Source organism: Hippopotamus amphibius, chromosome 1 (assembly GCF_030028045.1).
Source record: "Hippopotamus amphibius kiboko isolate mHipAmp2 chromosome 1, mHipAmp2.hap2, whole genome shotgun sequence".
Taxonomy (NCBI): domain Eukaryota; kingdom Metazoa; phylum Chordata; class Mammalia; order Artiodactyla; family Hippopotamidae; genus Hippopotamus; species Hippopotamus amphibius.
Genome location: NC_080186.1, coordinates 60,609,930 through 60,627,440, shown reverse-complemented (window position 1 = coordinate 60,627,440; position 17,511 = coordinate 60,609,930). Strand labels below are relative to the sequence as shown.

At 40.2% G+C, this 17,511-nt stretch overlaps 1 protein-coding gene across 1 annotated transcript in view; it reads left to right on the top strand.

Annotated features, from left to right (window-relative positions):
* The first annotated feature begins 5,269 nt into the window (after nt 1-5,269).
* Nucleotides 5,270-17,511, top strand: part of DNAI3 (dynein axonemal intermediate chain 3) — a 65,630-nt gene continuing 53,388 nt past the window's right edge. Inside the window, exons 1-4 of the mRNA XM_057747230.1 lie at nt 5,270-5,333; nt 5,733-5,771; nt 14,288-14,469; nt 15,404-15,508. Of these exons, the coding sequence (XP_057603213.1) occupies nt 5,270-5,333; nt 5,733-5,771; nt 14,288-14,469; nt 15,404-15,508 (390 nt within the window). The remainder of the gene's footprint in view (nt 5,334-5,732; nt 5,772-14,287; nt 14,470-15,403; nt 15,509-17,511) is intronic.

The window sequence follows — 17,511 nt, the reverse complement described above, 5'->3', positions numbered from 1 at the left end:
CCACCATTGCTGGCTTTGAAGATGGAGGAAGAGGGCCCACAAGCCAAGAAATGCTGGGGGCCTCTAGAAGTAGGAAAAGGCAAGGAGATAGATTTTCCCCTAAAGCCTCTAGAAAGGATGAAATGCAACCTTGTTAATACATTGATTTTAGCCCAGTGAAATCCATGCCAGACTTTGGAACTACAGAACTATAAGATAATGAATTTATGTTGTTTTAAGACACTAAGTTTGTGATAAATGTTTACAGCAGCAATAGAAAACTAATACAGCATGCATACAGGTTATTCCACAGGACATTAAGGTAAAAGCCTTTTGTTCAGACTGGAAATTCACAAGCTAAGAATGAAAGCGGGGGGAGGGAGGACCAGGAAATCATTGTTAACAATTTTTCTCAGTATGTATTGATACACTTACCAGGTGCAGAGGTTACAGTAACAGGAAAGAAAACACAATCCCCATCCTTCCAGAGTCTACAGTCCAGTTTATGGTCTAATTTAACATGCCCCAAATTGAACTCCTGATCTCCTTTAAATCTGTTCTTCCCAGGGAATGCCCATCTCAATAAATAGCAACCCCATACTTTCAGTTCCTTAAGCAAAACTCACTGAAGTCATCCTTGATCCCTTTCTTTCTCTCAGACCCTATATTCAAGTCACCAGCAAATCCTATTGGCTTTACTTACAAAATATACCCAGAATCCAATCACCTTTTCCAGCTCACTCTCACCTCCCTGATATAAACTGCCATCATGTCTCTCTTAGATTATTGGTTATCTCTTAATTCAGGGGTCCCCAACCCCCGGGGCCATGGACCTGTACCGGTCTGTGGCCTGTTAGGAACTGGGCGGGACAGCAGGAGGTGAGCGGCAGGTAAGGGAGTGAAGCCTCATCTGTATTTACAGCCGCTCCCCATGGCTTGCATTACCGCCTGAGCTCCGCCTCCTGTCAGACCAGGGGTGACGCTAGATTCTCAGGAGCACAAACCCTACTGTGAACTGCACGTTCGAGGGATCTAGGTTGGACACTCCTCATGAGACTCTAATGCTTGACTGTCTGAGGTGGAGCTGAGGCGGTGATGCTAGTGCTGGGCGGCTGCAAACACAGATCATCATTAGCAGAGAGGTGTGACTGCACTGAGACCATCATAAATCAACTGCTTGCAGACATATCAAAACTCGATCAGTGAGTGGAAAGTGACAATTAAGCGGCATCTTATGGAGCAGACCGGACATAAGCAACACACTTTGGGTGTCACTGTCTCCAGTCACCCTCAGATGGGACCATCTAGTTGCAGGAAAACAAGCTCAGGGCTTCCACTGATTCTGTATTGTGATGAGTTGTATAATTATTTCATTATCTATTACAATGTAGTAAAAACAGAAATAAAGTGCACAATAAATGTAATGCCCTGGAATCATCCCCAAACCATCCTCCCCACCTCTGCCCTGGTGTGTGGAAAAATTGTCTTCCACGAAACCGGTCCCTGGCGTCAAAAATGTTGCGGACCGCTGTCTTAATTGGATTCTCTGCTTCAGCCCTTTCCTTGCTACAGACTTTGCAACACAGCAGCCACAGTGATCCTTAAAATGTGAGTCAGGTCAGGTAAAGTAATCCCCCAGCTCAAAACCATCCGAAGCTCCCCACCTCGTTCAGAGTAAAGCCCAAAGTCCTTATCCATGACCTAGCCCTCTTGTGGCATGCTCCTATTAACTACCTTCCTTGTAAGAGGATCACACATTCTGACCCATTCCTAGGCAAGCATACATTCTCCCATTATCAGGGTTGGCCGTGTGACTTGCTTGAGCCAATGGAATGTGAGTAGAAAAAAGGACAGTGTGTCAGTGTCAAGGAGAAGATTTAGAAAGCATTACAGGGTTCTATTAGTTCTCACTTTTTCTTCTGCCAGTAATGTGGATCAAATAGGCACTACTCCTTCAGCTTGTGCCCCAGAATAAGACTTGAAGCAGCAACTCACCCACAGCCACAGACATAATACAGAACATGGGAAGAAATAAACGTGTGCTGTTGCATGTCCCTGAGAGTTAAAGGGCATTTGTTACTACAGCAAAGCTGACTACAGTGAGTCCCCTACATACGAACCTTCAAGTTGCAAACTTTCAAAGATGCAAACATGACCATGTATGCCAGCTGTACTTTTCAAGGTACTGTACTGTAAGATTTAAAATGTTTTCTTTATTTTTTGTGTTTGCTTTTTATGCATTATTTGTGTGAAAAGTATTATAAACCTATTACAGTACAGTACTATATGGCCGATGTGTTAGTTGGGTACCTAGGCTAACTATGTTGGACTTACGAACAAATTGGACTTACGAATGTGCTCTCGGAATGGAACTCGTTCGTATGCAGGGGACTTACTGTAATATATACCCCTGTTACGTCTCTGACCAACTTCACCTCCTAGTCTTCCCCTCAATCACTCCACTCCAGCCATCTTGTGTTTTCCGAAAAGTGCCAAGCATACTCTTGCCCCAGAACCTTTACACTTACCATTCCCTCTGCCTGGAAATACCCTTTTTCCCCTAGATATCTGTATTTCTGGCTCCCTCTATTCTCTTAGGTCTTTTGCTCCAATGTTATGTAAGTGAGGTCTTCCTGATTGTGACGGCTCCTCTCCTACACTCCCTCTCCCCTTCCTACTTGATTTTTCTCCTTAATAGTTATCACCATCTGAGAGAAAGACAAATATTGTATGCTAACGCATATATACGGAATCTAAAAATGATACTGATGAACTCAGTGACAAGACAAGAACAAGGACGCAGATGCAGAGAATGGACTGGAGAACTCGAGGTTTGGGGGGGCGGGGGGTGAAGGGGAAGCTGAGACGAAGTAAGAGAGTAGCATTGATATATATATACTACCAACTGTAAAATAGATAGCCAGTGCAAAGTTGCTGTATAACAAAGGGAGTTCAACTGAAGGATGGATGATGCCTTAGAGGACTGGGACGGGGAGGGTGGGGGGGAGTCAAAGGAGGGAGGGAATACAGGGATATGTGTATAAATACAGATGATTGAACTTGGTGTACCTCAAAAAAAATAATAAATAAATAAAATGAAAAAAAAAGAAAAACAAATATCGTATAGTAGCACATATATGCAGAATCTAGAAAAATGGTACAGATCAACCGGTTTGCAAGGCAGAAATAGAGATACAGATGTAGAGAACAAACATATGGACACTAAGCGGGGAAAGTGGGGGTGCTGGGGTCGGATGAACTGGGAGATTGGGATTACCATATAGACATTACTAACAAGAAAAAAATATGTCAAATTGTACACTTTAATACATGCAATTTATTGTATGTCAATTATATCTCAATAAAAGTTCTTTAAAAAAAGAAAGCAAAAAAAAATAGTTATCACCATCTGAAGTACCAATTATTTTGCTTCTTTATTTGCTCTCTCTTTCTAAGCTCTATCAGGGCAGGGCTTTCGCCTATTTTTTCACAGCTGTGTTCCTAACACCTAGGAAATCACCTGGCACATTATAGTCGCTCAGTAAAGGTTTGTGGAATAAATAGTGGTGGTGGGCTGTGTGTGTGTGTGCACACGTAGGGTGAGTTCAGGTGACCTTCACAGTGTTTTTGTGTATTTGAAGTCAAATACAGCTGGAATAGAATATGGAGACTGGTATATTGATAAAGAACCTTCTGAGAAAAAGACTAGGTCCAAGATTTGAAATTACGCTGAGGCTGGGAAGTGGGGTGAAGGACACTTGACAGGCTGGAATGGTCAGAGCCGTCCATGGCACAGTGTTTGAAAAGTAGAAATTCCTAAATTGTCAGAATCATAAAATGCTGATTAAATAATTAAATCATACCTTTCTAGGTAAAGACAGTACTTTTAAATAGCTTCATTTGTAATGACACATGGTAAATATTTATCACCGAAATCCAAGGGATAGTCTAATACGAAGGTTAAGAGCATGGACGTCGCAGCCAGACTGCTTGGGGTCACACCCTGCCTCCACCACCCCCAGTTTATACGTCCCCTCAGGCAAGTTACCTGACCTCCAGGGGCCTCTGTTTTCACATCATAAAGTGAGTATGAAGATACTAGTAAAGGGGTGGTTAAAATTAAATTAGAAATGCATGTAGAGTACTTAGAGCTGTGCCTGGCGCATAGCAAGTATTCAATAAACATGAGGGTATTGCTACTAAAATCATTATTGCCATTTGAAAAAAATACATGTGAAAAATCTGAAGGGAAAAGTGTATATACACAAACACACAGACACACACAGACACACACACACACTTTAGTCAAGATTTGGTAATCAAGGGACTAGGCATAAAGCAATACTTGTGATATTTTGACTGTGGCCTATGAAATAATATTCCACCTGGGGTTGGTTTATTAAAATGAGGCAAATCAGTCTCAGATGACTGAGTTGATGATGATGCAACTTTTTCTCATTAAATCTTTATACCTTACCTTGTGAGGTAGGTTTTGTTATTATCCCCATTAGACAGACGAATAAACTGAGGCTTAGAAGGTAAATAATTTGCCTAGGGTCACTAAGCTGGTAAAAAAGTAGAGTCTGTTTTTAAACCCTACTGGTCAGATGCCTGAAATCACACTCCTAACCATTTAACAAGATGGGACAGAGGTGATCACTGAGGAGATGACAAGGATTTAGTGTCATGGCAATGACCTTGGACATGTTATGTCCTGTCAAAATTGATGAGTAACTCCATAGAAAACTTTTGGAGATATTCTCTGACAGTGCAAATAAGGACGCAGTGGCTACATGTACACATGCTAAGACAAAAGTACTATTTATATTATTTAAAAATTATGCACATATGTGCACATTGTGAGTCTATGTCTGCCCATGGACTTTAAGCCTGTGTTTGTAGCTGGGGCACCTGCCAGGGAGCCGGGCACAGGGCAGCACAGAGCAACTCCCTGGAATGGAAACAGCAGCAGGATGCAGGGGATCCAGTGTCCTCTATTGTGCTTCCATGGCAGGGCCCACAGAGGAAACCTTGACGTGCCAGCAGGTCACCTCCTTGTGCTTCAGTTGAATGGCTCCGCTGGAACGGCAAGATCTCATTAGGAAGCTTGTTGTTGCAATAAACCTTTAGTCACAGAACACCCATTCTATGAAGATACACGCTGATTTAGCCAAAGGCAAAACTTAGAAAATATATTCTTATGTTTACCAAATGATAATGCTTACTGTTTGAAACTGTAAACCAGAATATACTAATGACATTCTCTCTTTATGCAGCCTAAGTCAGAACCATGGCTCCAAAACCTCAAAAACAAAAGAGCTCAAAACGTGGCAAAACTAAAACAACGTTACCTGGTAGGACTGTTTTTTCATTAATGGGATTTTTATGGATTTAGTATTTGTACATACATTAGCAGCCAAAATGATCATGGTTTTATGTCTCAAATGTTTTTGCTCTCATAAGTCAAACATAGGTTGAATCCAAAACATGGGGATTTATTATTATTTTTATTCATTTCATTACAATATCAATTAAATGCCGTAAATAAATGTCATAGCAAGTATCACTATGAGGTCATTCTGTGAGAAAGACAATTATTCAGTTTCTATTTAACTATTCATTAGATAACTTAAGTCTTCATTGTGTATTTGCTTTTATGTTTTGTGTTTTAAGCCTTGGTAGAAGATTGTAGTAAATTAGGATACGTATATGGCTCAAAAATGTAAATTTGACATCATTTTATTATATTCTAGTTAGTGAAGAAGCAGAACCTGTGAATATGGAGAGCATGGGTAAGTGGAAATACAATTTAGAATTTGTGTACCCGTTTCTTCAATATTTTAATATACAATAAACAAGTGAGAATACTACAGATTGAAATGATCAAAATGTGCATGGATTAAAATTATTGGGTTGGCCAAAAGGCTCATTCTTTTTTTTCCATAAGATGTCTCTAGTAGCACTTAGTTGTCTCTAACTTCATCCAAAACAATTTTATTAGATTGTATGTGACAGCTGTCATATCAGCGTACCTTTAAAAAAAGACATCAAAATTGGTGAATTTCTGTGTGGCCATTTTAATATTGAAGATGGAAGAAAAAAGCAACACTTTTGGCATATTATGCTTTATTATTTCAAGAAAGGTAAAAACACAACGGAAACGCAAAAAAAGATTTGTGCAGTGTATGGAAAAGGTTCTGTGACTGATTGAACGTGTCAAAAGTGATTTGCAAAGTTTTGTGCTGGAGATTTCTCTCTGGACGATGCTCCATGGTCAGGTAGACCAGTTGAAGTTGATAATGATATAATCAAGACATTAATTGAGAACAATCAATGTTTTACCACATGGGAGATAGCCGACATACTCAAAAAATCCCAATCAAGCACTGAAAATCATTTGCACCAGCTTGGTTATGTTCATCGCTTTAATGTTTGGGTTCCACATAAATTAAATGAAAAAAAACTTCTTGACCATGTTTCCGCATGTGAGTCTCTACTTTAAGGAAAATGTTCTGTTTTTAAAACAAATTGTGATGGACAGTGAAAAGTGGATACTGTAGCAAAAGGGGTGCAGGTGTGGAGTGTGAAGATTGGGAGGTGGTGAGAGGATGTCAGCTAAGAGTAAGTGGCATTAGAACCGGATGTGCTGCCCAACAAATGTTTATTGAATTAATGAATGTAACACCCAGAAACTTGGAAGTCATCATTGACTCCTTTCTCCCCATCAACCTCCTCATGTGCATCTAAACCATTCCAAGTCCTGTCAATTCCACATCTGAAATATATCTCAAACCCATTCAATTCACATAATCTCCACGTCTGCAACCTTAGCCTCCACATCCCTCACTTAGATTAGATCCTTAGCCCCTAACCGATACGTGCCTGCTTCCACCCGACTTCTTTCAAAGCATTCTGCACACAAAAACCCTACTGATTTGTCTCTTTCCTGCTTAAACTCTCCCATGGCTTTTCTTTGTCCTTACAGTGGTCCTGGCTCTGTCTTCCTCTCTGACCTTGTCTCTCTATCCTCTACCTCCATCTACAGCTCATCAGCCTTACTTAGCACAAAATACACTGAATTTTTTCCTGCCTCAGGACCTCTGCTTTTGCTGTTTGCAATGCCTGGATAGACCTTCCATGCAACTACCTTCTTCTCATCCTTCATATTCAGACTCCAATCCCATCTCTGCAAGAGGCCTTCCTTGAAGGCCTCTCTTTCACCTAGTGCCCTATTTTATTGCCTTCATAGCACTTATCATAATTCTAAAGTTAAAATACAGTCAATGCTTGTTATTCATGGAAGTTCTATACAGGTGCTGAAAATGCTGAATTAGCAGATACTGGACCATTGCTCCTGGGGAAATACAATTAGGTTCCTGCAAGCCTCTGGTCACAATATTTCATTAACCAATCAATACATAACCTTGTTTTACATGTGTTTCTGTTTAAAGACAACTTATTTAATATATATTGTTGATTCATTAACACTGAACTCACAGCCCACAACACTATAATTCATGCCTGACTGATGTGTATCTAATACACATGTTTTCTTGTAAAACACATCACAGCCTTATTGCACTTAGAAACACTAGACAGCACTTTAGCAGTAAGCTTGGGGACCATTTTAAATAGGCAAATCATCAATAGAAAACACAAAAATGTGGAAAATGTGGTACTACATAGACAGTGGAAAGGACACTGTTTGCAGTATGAGAGCAGATAGAAGATGGTAGAGCATCGTCTTGTGTGACCTGACCTGGTGACACGCACATTGGGCAACTCACATTTTTTGCCACTTTAAATATGTCCACTAATGATTGTGAAAGTGCCACAACTATTGATCTTGGGGTTACAAACGCATTTTAGCAAGTGAATTTGCAAATACAAAATGTGTGAGTAATGAAGACAGAGCGTATTTATTTGTTTATGCTTTTATAAGCTATTTACACACACACCCATGCTGACCTGCCCTTGTGCACGCACGCTCTCTCTCTCTCTCTTTCTTTCTTGCACACATACAAGCTTCAGGGGAACAGAAACTCTTGTTCACCACTGTACCCCAATGCCTGTCTTGGCACAGAATAAGCACTCAATAAATATCTACTGATTGATTGAATAAATGAATGAATTGCTTTCCCTGTTCTTCCTGTCCAAATAGACCACCAGCACTACTACCCTCCTTAGTTCTTTGTTCTATCTCTCACCCTGTTTCTCCTAAATAGCACCGATCACCATTTGTCCTTATGTATTTCTGAGTGTATTTATCTGTTTAATGTCTGCCTCTCCCTCTAGATTGTATACCCTGGCACTAGCACCATCCCTTTCACATGGTAGGTGCTCAGTAAATACTACCTGATTAAATAATTGACTGGTAAGCAAATCCATGAATCTGAGAATGGGGCATGGTGGAGATGTTTCAGCTAAAAGTAAATGGCCTGAAAAATAGAAGTGAGTATGTTTCTTTGAGACAAAAAAGAGAAAAAGAAATCTCAGCACTTTGTAGTGAGACTTGAGGGTAGGTTTGACTTACCATCCCCTTATGCTACAACCTCTCTCTCTACCCCCAGACTCCCCTCAGGCAACATCAGGACCCTCTGACTTCCTTGCTGTGGGGTCCTGACCTTGTCAGCTGTCACTCAGGGGCTTGTGGCTGTCATGCCGCAGCAGACTAGGATTCCCTTTCCTACCAAGGAACAAAGGGATCAACAGACTAGCTAAAAACTGTCTCCTGAGGCCCTAATAGGCACTGCCTGGAGGTTTCTAGAGATGAGTTTAACTTTTACGTGTAGTTAACATCTATGGAGCAACAGCTTTGTGCCAGGCACACTCCTCCCATCCCTGTAGCTCTAGGAAGTAAGCATTGTTATGGCCATTGCAAGACAGAGCTGCTGTGACTCCCAAAAGTTAAATAATTTACCCAAATTATGTCACACTTTAATACAGGTTACAATATCCATGGAATATTAATGGCTTATTGCCATTATAACAAATTACCACAGATTTATTATCATACAGTTTCGGAAATCAGGAATCTGAAATTTCTTTCCCTGGGGTAAAATCAAGGTGTCAGCAGGGCTGGCTCCTTCTGGAGTCTCTGAAGGAATAATCTGTTTTCTTACCTTTTTCACCTAAAGACTCCCTGTGTTCATTGACTCTTGGCCCCTGCCTCTGTCTTCAAAGCCAGCAGTGTAGCATCTTCTAACCTTTCTCTGGCTTTGACTTCTGCCTCCCTGTCACATCTCCTTCCTTGACATTGACCCTCTAGCCTTCCTCTTATAAGGACCCTTGTGATTACATTGGACCCATCTCGGAAGCCCAATGATTTTCCCATCTCAAGAACCTTAACTTAATCACACCTGTGAGTCCCTTTTGTCGTGTAAAGCAACGTACTCACAGGTTTCAGGAATCAGGACATGGTTTTTTTTGGGGGGAGGGTGGATATTATTCTGGTTACCATAACTGATTAATAACACAATTTTTGGAATTAGGTGTGATTTGAATCATAATTCTGCCACTTAATGACTGTGTGGCCACAAATGTCTTCACCTCTCTGAGCCTCTGCTTCCTTGTCTGAAGAATGAGGTAGTGATACCTACCTCATGAGCCTGTTGCGCAAGTTAAGTTAGATAGTACATTCACATTTCCTTACAGAGTGCTGTCACAAAGAAGGTTTGCAATAACTGTTGTTAGTTACTATTAAAAAAAAAGATACTGTAAAAATACAGAAATAGATCAATGAATGAGAAAGAAGAGTCCAAAAATAATCTCACAAATATATGGTCGATTGATTTTCAACAAAAGTACAAAGGCAATTCAGTGAAGAAAGGACAGTCTTTTCAACAAATGATGCTGGAACAATTGGATATCTACATGCAAAAAAGTGAACCTCAATCCATATTGCACATCATATACAAAAATTATCTCAAAATGGAGCATAGCTCTAAATGTAAAACAAATATTATAAAACTTCTAGAAGAAAACATAGGAGAAAAATCTTTGTGACCTTGGATTAGGCAAAGACTTCCTAGATACAACACCCCAAACTGTAAATCTTAAGAAATCTTTGCCTAATTGATTTTTTTCTTTTATGAAATACTAGTCAGAAATATAAAAGAATGAGCTATTGCTTCGTGCAACAACATGAATGAACCTCAAAATAATTAATGCTGAGCAAAATAAGAAAAGCACACAAAAACTATATATTGTGCAACTTTCATTTATAAATATTCCATAAAAAGCAAACTACTAATCTCTAGTAATGGAAAACAGATCAGTGGTTGCCTGGGAGTGAGGAGGGGTGCTGGGAGAAGAGGCAGAAGGAAACTTTGGGGGATTATGGATGTGTTCTTTACCTTAATTGTGATGATGGTTTCATGGGTAAATGCATATACTTATCAAATTGTACACTTTAAATGTACACAGTTCATTATTTATCAATTACATCTCAATAAAACTGTTTTTTAAAAAAGTAAACAACAACCAAAACGTTAAAAAAAAAAGATATGGATGAAATGCATGGGGCTAATTTACATGCTGTGTTTCAACATGCAGGACCATTGATGTGTGACCTACGATTTGTACTGCACAGGTCTCTTCCTTGTGCACACAGCAAGATTCTGAGCGAGTTTGTTGTGTAGAGCTTGAGTCTGTCTTTGGCTACTAGGTGAATAACTGCCATTCACTGCATCCTTCACGTATACCTCCCTGACTATGTGTGAAGGAGGAGCAGGACCCTTTCCTGTGCTCTGCTGTTCACACATTGGAGAGAGAAAGTATGGTATGCTAGTTACAGTGCAGGGACCTTGGTTTGGACCCTAGCTCCCCTATTTCTAACTCCCATTCCCTGACCTTGGATACCTTACTTGAACGCTGTGAGCCTCAGTTTTCTCAGCTAAAAAATGGAGACAATTACAGGAGCAGCCTCAGAATGTTGCTATGAAAAGTAAGTGAATAAATAATCCATCTCATGGGCTTAGGACAGTGCCTGGCAGTAGGTGCTTCACAGAAGCTACTATAATTAACGTGGTGTTATTCACTCTCTGCACCGACCTGGCCCCCTGTCCAGCAGGTCTTGCCCTCATGGCAGGTACTCCTGACCTCTGTAAGCTTCAGGAGGCCCTACAGCCCTTCTCCTCTGCTCCAACATCTTTCTCCCCCTCCTGGACCAACCAATATCCCACTCTGCTAGGGGCATGACTGAGCCCAGAGCCCAACTCATCGCTAATCACCAGAGCCTCATTGTCCTATGCCTACAGTGCTGTCTTCAGGGCAGGCCTCAAAGCCTAAATAACAACAATGCTTTCACTGAATGCGGCCAGACACCCTGGGGTGACCAGAAGCATCAGGCCTTGCTCTGTTTAGTTTGGCCATTGTTCAGGTAGGGCGCGGAGGTACTAGACTGTAGGAGTTCTGTGTGGTCCGTTGGCTACTAGTTGCCTGCAGTTGTTACTGATTGGCCACCCCAGCCAGAAACAGATTACTACCACTACTACCTTCTAGATAAAGGGATGCTAGAGCCTTTATTAAAGCTGCCTTGAAAAAGCCCAAATAGTGTGAAAGAATTATTTTTGTGACCGATACCCAGCCGGTAGGATGTGAAGTATGTTTAGCAGAAGCAGGTGACATAGAACACCATCTTTGTCACTGTCCTTCCAGGTTCCTGGACGGTAGGAAGCTTTCTGGTCTTTGTGAGCACTTCTTTTCACCAAGGGCAGCCACCTCCTTTTCGGCTTTAGCTCCGTTTGGGTCTCGCAGTTCCACCTAGTGGTTTTCCAAGGCAAAACTGCAAGGACTCATGCATGGGACACTATACAGATTATCGCTGGCAATGTGGTTTTAAAGGATAACTCGTATGTGAGTCACGTCAACAGTTGCTTTCCAGGCGGACTCCGAGGCTGTGGCTGCCCCGCGTCGCTTCTGCCGCGCCGCTGACCAGGATCTGGACCCTGAGATCCACCCCCACCTCAAAGCCCCGTCTCCGAGGGCGTGCAGGGGGCTCTGCTGTGCGTGAAGCATCTGAGACCGCCGCACCCCGGGCGCGGCAGCACGCTGCCTCCTGCTGGAAGCACCTCCTGGGTCCTGAGCGCCGTTCAGCGCAGGACCGCCCCCCGGCCCCCCGCCAGCTCCCGCGGGGACAGGGAGAGCTGCTCATCCCGCCAGACACAGTTGCTGCCCTCGAACCCCAAGATCCCCACCCCTAACCCCACAATAAGTGTGATCTGAAGCAAAAAACAAACAACAACAACAAAAACAGTTGCTTTTTGAGCACCACCTACATGCCAGGGTGTTAGGGTTAGCATTTTGAGGTAGATAAAAATGGGCAATTTGTCCTTAATTTATGAACAACTTGTCTTCCAAATGTTTATTATGCCAGCTGACTGCAAGTTGGAACATATTTCCATATATAACCAGTGTTATGCATAGAGCTACTAATAGTCACCTGAGTAATTGTATCATAGAGCCACCAGGGCAAGGGGCCAGTGTTTCTGTGGAAAAATAAGCTCAAAATTCCTATGTGAGAGGCTGCATGCACTTCTCCCCTCCGTGACGCACCTTCTCCCTTACTGAGCATTGGGAGGGAGGATGTCGGGACATTGAGGTGTGGGGGGCCTGGAGACTGTGGGAGAGGTTCTGGGACGCTGGGAGCATGGAGTTGGGGGAGGGAGTTTTGGGGATACATGCAGAACTGAACCTGGGATGGTAGAAGCTGATGGTGATAAAAAGGATAAGAAAATAAGAAGTAGGATTGAGAGAAGATTGAGGCAAAACAGATAACTTATCCTCTTCCATCTGCTGTCCTAGGGCTTGCTGCTTCCCAGGACTGACCTGCAGTGGGGGGCAAAGGGACAGGAAGAACAGGAATGGAAGCCTCTTGAGCCTCATCTCCCTCCTCTTCCGAGGGCAATTCTGGGACTGGGGCACCAGAGGAGGGAAAAGGGATTCCGTACCTTACCTTCCTCCCCACTTCCAGGTTTACTAATACAACCTAATTGGAAAGTCAGTAGCTTTAAAATGTGAAGAACTGAATAACAAATTTGACTGTGAAGAAGAGCCCTAGGGAGCAGAGGTACCGATGTAGGGTCAAGGGAAGGTTTTTTTTTTTAAAAATGGGAGACCATTGAGCAAATCAGCGTGCTGAGGGCAAACAGCACAGAGGTGGGAAAAGTTGATGGGGGAAGAAGAGTTGATGGGCTGAGAAGGATGGAGAGGGGTAGGCAGGTCTTCTTCCAACTAGAGGGAAATGCAGGAAGACGGGGCCTGTGCGGACCAGCTGGTAGGCAGGGCTGTGGGATGTTGCAGGATTCTTTGTTGCACGGACACAGAATTTTCTCTGTGAGAGGAAGCGAGGTCACCTGGTGAGAGGCAGCAGCAGGTGAAGGGGTGAGGGAGGGGATGTTTTGGGAATGCAATACGGGTGTGATTGAACCAATAATTTCACTTTTAAAACCTTATCCTAAGAAAATAACTTGAGATATGATAAAAATTTATAAACTAGATATGTGTTTGTAGGGTTATTTATAATCATTGGAAACAAATGAGAAAAAGTGTAATGCTTACCAACAGCAGAATGGTTAAAAAACTGTGCTATAGAATTACATTATTTTAAAATGATGCATTAGAAAAATTATATAATGTCATAGTAAAATTCTACTGACATAATGGTAAGTATGAAAGGCAGGATTTAGAATTTCATTTAAGATACTGTATATGGAGTTACTGGAAGGAAATAGAGCAAATGATTAGTGGAGGTTCTCTCTTGAGAGGTAGAATTATGGGTAATTCTTATTTTTGTCTTTTTATCCTTTTGACAGTTTAAATTTTTTATTTTATTTTGGAGTGTAGTTGATTTACAATGTTGTGTTAGTTTCAGGTGTACAGCAAAGTGATTCAGTCTTATATATACATATATCTATTCTTTTTCAGATTCTTTTCCCATTTAGGTTATCACAGGGACTGAGTAGAGTTCCCTGTGCTATACAGTAGGTCCTTGTTGATTATTTTATATATAATACCATGGATATGTTAATCCCAAGCTCCTAATTTATCCCTCCCCCACCCACCTTTCCTGTTTGGTAACCGTAAGTTTGTTTTCTAAGTCTGTGAGTCTGTTTCTGTTTTGTAAATAAGTTCATTTGTTGACATTTCTTATCATGGATAAACTTACATTAAAAATATGAACAATGATTTTAAAGTCTTTTAAAGTTTTAACCAAGGCAATTATTTAAAGCAAACAATTGCATGTTTCCTAGTGTTACTGTTTGAAATGGTTATATTTAATGTCCAAATTCTACTTTGCCTTTCCCAGGTCATCCAGAAATTTATCCTTTAGTGTTAACTACCAAGACCCAGGAAATATTTAACTGCCGAATAGATGAAGGTGTCACAGATGAACAACCTTATAAACTTATCAAAAAAGAGGATATTTTTGCAGACTTTGAAAACAGAGCTGCAGTGTCTGATTTCTACCCAGTCAAAAAAATTATTCAGGTAAGTACAGCATCCCTCTTTATTTTTCAGTCCTGCCTCATGAGGTTCCTGATATATAATCACAAAAATTGGAGAGATATCTGAGTTCAAATCTGATATTTCCCATTACTTTGGGCAAATGCTAGCTTGCCCATGCCTCCTTGGGAATCCTTCTTGATGATCCCTTGGGAAAAGCAAACTCCTACCAATGACAGATTGTCTTATTCCACATTCAGAAAAGCTTATCCTTACCCAATTTTAACTAGAAAGGGCATCTACTCTTATTTTCCCATGCTGTTTTAATTGTTTAATTCATAATTTTAGTCCTGATTCATCTGCAAACATGCTACAGAGCACAACACCAAATAAAAGGAATGATTCTTTTTTTTTTTTTTTTTGGCTGTGCCATGTGACATCTTAGTTCCCCAACCAGGGATCAAACCTGTGCCCCCTGTCTTGGAAGCGTACAGTCTCAGCCACTGGACCACCAGGGAAGTCCCAGAAATGTTTTTCTTTCTTCCTTCCTTTCTTTCTTTCCTTTTCTTTCTTCCTTCCTTCCTTCATTCCTTCCTTCCTTCCTTCCTCCCTCCCTCCCTCTCTCTCTCTTTCTTTCTCTCTCTCTCTCTCTCTCTCCCCCTTCCTTCCTTCCTTCCTTTCTTTCTTTTCTTTCTTTCTTTCTTTCTTTCTTTCTTTCTTTCTTTCTTTCTTTCTTTCTTTCTTTCTTTTCTTGTCAGGAATAAAATTGCATGGAAAATTTTCTTGGACCCATTGTTTTTTAAGAGCTTTTGTAAGTTAGTGAAATAACTTTGCAATTTGGGGTTATTAATCATAGATTAGCACTATGGTTATCTTCGATGATTGATTGATTAAAGAAATATTGATTTTGTGTCAATATCTAAATAAACCTAAATGACCACTGAACATTAATCTTCTCTTTTGATTATATTTTTTGTAGGAATATCCTGGAGATGAACTTCTACTTGTTTACGACAAAGACTTCAAATATGGACTTAACTTTTATCTTATTGGAACCGAAGAGGGCAAGGAAAATTACTTAAATGTAAGCACATTCTAAGCCCATGTAGTCTGTTGATTGTTGGAAGGAAGCGGTACCTCTGGGGGAATCCCCAGACATGGTCGTGATTATTCTTGTTCAGCCTTTATTCCTCAGGGCTTAAGAGTAGGTGAGCAGTAAATGAGGGGTGACCTAACACACATCTCAGGGTAGCAGATTCTCTACTTATTTGGCCTTCATTTACCCAATGAGAGTGGAAACTGTGAATCTGGAGTACCACTGCTCTCGGCCATTCCTTGGCCCATATTCCTGGTTCTCCTCTTGCCGTATCCATGACTTCAGATAAGTTACCAGCCTCTCATCTGCAAAATGGTGGCATCAGTGGGCGGCTGTGAAGATTACATGGGCCAATACAGGAAAAGCCCTTTGTATAATGCCTGGCACAAAGCTAGGTGCTCCATAAATGTTTTCTATGATTATTTAAAAGCAAAATTTTTAAAGGACAACTTGGTCAGTGGGCACTTGAGGGGGACAGGGGTGTCAAAGATAAGCAGAAAATAAAAGAATGGTAGTTTCCAAGGAAAGGAAGTCAGTTCACCTTTGGGGTATTGCGTTCAAAGTGGTCCTGAAAGGTAACAGGTTTCTGACACCTGTTCTTCCAGTCTGGTATCCTCATGGGAAGTTTTGGTCAAATTGAGGGAGACAGAGGGGTTTGGGCGGTTGTCCAGTAAGCAAGAAAAACAAAGGAAAGCTATAGAATTTTAAAATATCTAACACTTTTTAAATTTAAAATAATCTTTCAGTTAGCCTTAACATTTTCTATTTCATTTTTATGATTGCTTTTCTATGTGTTTTACTTTTTTTATTATGATGAAATATTTCCAGTGTATGGAAAAGTACAGATGAACAGATGATGTAACAAATATTTACACAGTCACCACTCAGAATTAACAAATGTTGATATTTTACCATATTCAAATTCTTTTAAAAAGAAATAAAATATGGTAATGTTTCAGTCCCTCTTATATCCATCTTTTTTTTTTTTTTTTTTTGGCTGCGCTATATGGCTTATAGGATCTTAGTTCCTTGACCAGGGATTGAACCTGGGGCCACAGCAGTGAAAGTGCGGTGTCCTAACCACTGGACTGCTAGGAAATTCCCCCTCTTATATCCTTCTTAATTCAATTTTTCTAACTCCTCTCTATAAGGTACTATTATTCTGAGGTTGTTATATAGTTTTCTGTCCATGGTTTCATACTATTACCATGTATGTATGCTCCACAAATAATATATTTTATTGTTTTGTTAATTTTAAATTTACATAAAATTATATCATGCAACTTCTTTTGCAACTTTTGTTTTTCACTGAATTATAAAATTCTAGAATCTATTCATGTTGATACATTTAGACATCATATACGTGTAGATTGAGTTTGTTCGTAGCAACTGTTTTATGAGATTTTTTTTTCTAATTATACCGCAATGTATCAGCCCTTTTCCCTATTGATATTCAGTTGCCCATTTTTTCACTATTATGAATAAAGTAGCAGTGCACATCTATATATCTGTGTCTATATCTATTTCTATATCTGTATATATCTCCTTGTGGACATCCTTGATTTAAATAACATTCACTCTTTATAATTTAATAAGTATCATATTTATTCTATGTATAATCCTCTCATCAAAGAACATTTCATTAAATCAGAGAAAATTAGTTTTATATTTTATCAAGTTTTAGCATTCCATATTCTTTTTTTTTTAATTTTATATTGGAGTATAGTTGGTTTACAATATATTGTGTTAGTTTCAGGTATACAGCAATGTGATTCAGTCACACATATACACATATCCATTCTTTTTCAGATTCTTTTCCCACATAGGTTATTACAGAGTATTGAGTAGAGTTCCCTTACAGTAGATCCTTGTTGATTATCTATTTTATACATAGTAATATGTATATGTTAATCCCAAATAGCATTCCATATCTTAAAGATATACAGTAAATGCTTTTTTCTTATCACACATCTTTTCTTTTTTTCCTCTCC